The sequence below is a fragment of the Plasmodium gonderi genome (assembly GCF_002157705.1).
Source record: "Plasmodium gonderi DNA, contig: Pgo-contig_404, whole genome shotgun sequence".
In the NCBI taxonomy this organism is placed as follows: Eukaryota; Apicomplexa; class Aconoidasida; order Haemosporida; family Plasmodiidae; genus Plasmodium; species Plasmodium gonderi.
The window spans coordinates 2,782-7,949 of record NW_021629293.1 but is presented as its reverse complement, the minus strand read 5'-3'; the positions used below and the strand labels follow the sequence as shown (position 1 = coordinate 7,949).

The window sequence follows — 5,168 nt, the reverse complement described above, 5'->3', positions numbered from 1 at the left end:
TATATAGAGAATAAATATATAGTCTTATAATCACACTTTCATATTGTTGCAAGGTATATAAAATTAAGTGCACTATTATAAAATATTAGATCACAGAGCATATATTAATAAATGCATAAATTTATATTTTATATGCATTTAATCAAGATTTCATATGCTAGAATATCAAGAAATCTTTGCAATATATTAGTATGCATAAATATTGTATACTTTGAAATATACATTTATATATATGCATCATACAAAAATTAAATGTGATAAAATAATACATCAGTAAGACACGTTTTTAAACATAATATAGATCATAAAATATTATATATATTATAAAAATAAATACTCATTGTTCTCAATGATTTAATTAATTAAAATATATATACCTATAACATTATGTATTTAATAATTAAGTAGCTTATGCATATTTATATAATTCAACTTTAACATAAATGTGAAGTAAAAATAATATAATTAAAAAAGACAACATATAATAATTTCCAAAAAAATATATATTTTTTTTCAGGAAATTTTTTATTATTTGATGTTAAAAAAATATATCTAATTGAATAATATTTTTACTGTTATTAAATGAGTTAATAATACAGGAATAAATTAATTTTATAGAATTATTATATAAACGCTTAATCTAGCAAAGAAGCCTATATAATTCTGTTCTAATGTATTTCAAGCATAATATTATTTTATTAATATTATTTATGAAATATATATAAATATCCGTAAAATTCTAATGAAGCATATATATAACTATAATTAAATAACGTTTTTATTTTCTGCATATATAATTATATGGGAACACTAAGATGTATAATTATGTATTTAAAAATATATAAAATGTTTTTATATTAACATTTATAAGGTTAGTTATTTAATAATATATTTTTGTGTGGTTTTATTAAATGTATTATACAGATTAGAATACATTGTATATAAAATAACATAATATTTAGTTATTTTTTAATTATCTACAAATTTCAATTTGTTTCTTTTCCTTTGAATAATAAGCATTATCAATAAATACTATATATATAATTCCATATTTTATGTTCATATCTTATAGTAAAACATGAATAAATGCATCATCTAATATTAAATGTGCCATGTTTTTCAAGTTATAATATTCATGAAATATAATATTAATGTATAAACTATTTTTATATATATGTTCATCAAAAAAACACGTAACACATAATAAGGTTATAAAATGTTTTTTTTTATAAAATAAATATTCTAGTTTCTTTATCATAGTATAAAACAATTATATATAAAAATCATTATTTACTCCTATGCATATAAATTATGTGTCAATAATATAACTTTTTAAATTATAAGTCATTTTTAAATACATAAACAAATAGTTATTCATCGAAAATATTTTATCATATTATCAGGTAAATATCAAAAAAAAGTTATTGATTCTTAGCATGTGTAATAATTACTATTTTTTCATATTGTTAACACAGAGTGTGTATTTTATATAAAATATTAAAAAAAATAAATATATTTAATATAATCTCATATAGGACGTAAACCTGTAATAATTTCATTTTATATGCCATTACTTATGTTTAGATATAAACATAAAATATATATGAAATGTATAATATTTATTTCTGCTGAATGATTTCTAATAACAGTTAATTATTATGCATTGATATATAATATCATAAACAAGTAAAACCAGAAAAACAATAATTCATAACATATATGTCAGGTTATTTTCAACGCTAAATAAATAATAATGATAAAATTATATTGTCTTATATCATGTATATCTATTATTAAAAATAAATATAATTTATATATATAATGTACGAACTAAATATTAGAAATATATAAATAAAATAATAATGCTTATCGTAATAATTCCAATATTTTATGTAAATAATACAAATAATTTATATATTATTAATAAGTGAAAAATATTCTTGTGAATAAATATATATTATTATAAACTGATTACATAATAACATATACTATACGTGTTAAATTCACAAAAAAAAGAAAATAAATACATAATTGATGTGAATAAATATGTACTTAATCTAAATATATAAATAAAAATAAAATCTTAATGTATTTTAGAATTAATAATTCAAGAATTGAATTAAATTAAATTATAGAATTTTTTAATTTGTTAAAATTTATACCATAATATAATAAAGATCAGGAATATTAAATGGTTAATTTGTACATATATATATAAGAATAATATTTTACTAAACTAATATGAAGGAGATATTTGCTTTAATTATAAGCATTAATATTTCGTAAATATATTTTGTATATAATAACATCATCGAATTTTATTATTCATTTATAGAAACATAACTATATATAATTTATATATATATGTTCATTACAAATATAGGCTTATTTATTTTTATTATACACACATTTTAAAATAAATATATTGTTAAATAATTTTTACACGTATTATAACTGATATACTGATGTATTATATTTATTATATATATTTTTTTTTATTTATCATTTATTATAAAACAAATAGGAAACATATAACATTTTTATCCCCAAATGAGTTTTATTTTAATTATTCTTTTTATACATGATTTTTTATTATTTTATGCTATCCGTAGTATATTTTCTTATAGTCTTATATATTGTTAAATAATACATGTGTTTCCTTGTTTTAAATAGTTATATTCACAAATATAATATATTATTAATAGTAAAGCAAATAATTCGAACAAATGACTAATCATTAAATTTAGTGTAAAAAATATATTACATTATATTCTAATATAACATTTTAGTTAGAGTTATATAATAAATATTTTTTTGTATAATTATAAAATTCTTCGGGTAAGCGCACTATTTAATTTATATTATATTTTTATATTTACATATCTATTTTATTTTACAATATAATGATACATATTAATATAAATATATTTACTATAGAACACTGTAGGAATAAAATTATAGTAATTGTTTTAATTTTAAAGTACGTGCCCATAATATCTGTACTAATATTATATAACAGAAATCATAGTAATTAACTCATTATATTATAAAATATTTATCATTAATACATGTATAATTCTTATTCAAAGAATCATATATATTTATCATAATATATATTTCTCATTGTATATGTATTATGTATATGAAACATTTATTTCAATGAGTAAAGCATTATTATAGTTATGATATATTTATATTAATAATATTTTCATATTTATATGTTTATTATATATCTGTTTTAACTATATGCATTGATGAATCAGTTTACTTTCGTGCTTGTTATACAAGATTCCTAACTTCTTAATTACAAATTATATTAGAGAAATATATATTAATATAAATGCAATTTATAATAAATTACATGATTATATATTAAAATTAATGATAGAAATTCACGATACAAAAAATATTTAATTTTATCGGATGTTCAATATCTTTAAGTAAAATAATATTAATATTAAACTAGTTTTTGTTTTTTTATGCATACAATGTCAATTGATGTAAGTAGTTAATCGTATATTTTATATATTTCTATAATGCAAAATAATAACTTATTTCCATGCATGGATTGTTTTAGCAATTTATCAATAATATTACTTATATATCATTTAAATTAATACGTATATATTCTATAATTTATATATTTTTTATTAGTATTTGGATTACAATGATTATGAATTATACAGCGGTAAAATCCCTAATTTTCCTAAGGAGTCAGTTAGCGATAAAAATATTGAAGAATTTTTTAATAGCGTGAACAGTATAGGTACAATAAAACCAATAGTTTCTGCTTATTGTTGGATATTAAAACAATATTTTGACAATATTAACTCGATTGATTTAAGTGATAACAATAAAATTTGCAATTATATTAAATATTGGATAAAAACAGAAATTGAAGGAAAACATAAAAATGATGTTCACAATATATTTAATTATTTGATTAAATATGTTAATAATCATAATTCTGTCGCAAAATTAAAGAAATGTAATTTCCATACAAATATCCTTGACGATAGCAAATATGAAAAAATAAAAAAACATTATAATGTATATAATATGTATTGGTTTATAATTAATTGGATCAGAAATAAACATCCTGGTAATGCATTATGTGATTATATTGTACTTTTTATTGATAACTCTAATAAATTCATAACAACACTTAATGATGCTGAGGATAATGATTTTCTTAACAAATTATATAATATTAGATGCATATTTGAAAGTAATCAATCGATATCCAGTAAAAAGTGCAGGAATGAATTTAATGATAATCAGACTCCAAGAGAATCCGGTCTTATGAATTGTTTTACAAGTCATACAGACAATCAGTAAAAGAACATGAAGAATCGATGAATTCAGAAAAAAACACAAAGAAATTACGTATTTAGAAACAGAACAAGAAGAAAAGACTCATTTAAAAACGGAATATGAAGAAAGGACTTATTTAGAAAAAGATTCTGTTAAAATATTTGCTAGAAGTAATACCAATAAATATGTTATAATAACAGCGGTGCTTATTACCATAATAATAGGAACAATTTCTTTATATTTCTATAAAGTTAATAATAATTTATATTTGAAATAAACATATATTATGCTTATTTCTATATTACATTTAAACAATAAATTATTTCTAAAGTGAATTATTCTTAATAATCCGTTATTATATCATTTCTATAATTAGTTTAATGAATCTTGGAAGAAATTACGCTTTAGTAATCAAAGAAAGATAAGAATGACAAATTATGTGAATATATAACATACAAGTATGAAAGAGATGGTGGAGATCTTGATGAAAAGAACTATAACGTTAAATATACTTCTGTTAGGTAATCATAAAATGCCAATGTAAAAATATGTTATTTCAACTTACTGTATTTAAATTTGTATTAACTAGTTATACGCAAAAATGATAATAAAAAAATGTAATAATATATGCATGTTGGTTATGCTTCTAATAAAAAAACATTTTTTTTTTTATACATTTTTTAAATACATATGGTATATTAATACACTCATACAAAAATTATCGCAAATAATAATATGCGAAATCTGAATATATATCATTATAGAAAAAAACCATGCAACAAAAGGTGCATCTTATATTAAATATAAACAAAAATTAGGAAATTATATACATTTTATAATTTATGGACATATAT

At 17.9% G+C, this 5,168-nt stretch overlaps 1 protein-coding gene across 1 annotated transcript; it reads left to right on the top strand.

The window, feature by feature from the left end:
• Positions 1-3,479: 3,479 nt before the first annotated feature.
• PGO_003295 (variable surface protein) lies at positions 3,480-4,765 on the top strand (the record flags this gene model as incomplete). Its single annotated transcript, XM_028691286.1, has 4 exons — positions 3,480-3,500; positions 3,655-4,334; positions 4,444-4,564; positions 4,691-4,765. The coding sequence occupies 4 exons, from the start codon at positions 3,480-3,482 to the stop codon at positions 4,763-4,765; spliced, it is 897 nt and encodes a 298-aa protein (XP_028547087.1).
• Between the last annotated feature and the right edge of the window lie 403 nt (positions 4,766-5,168).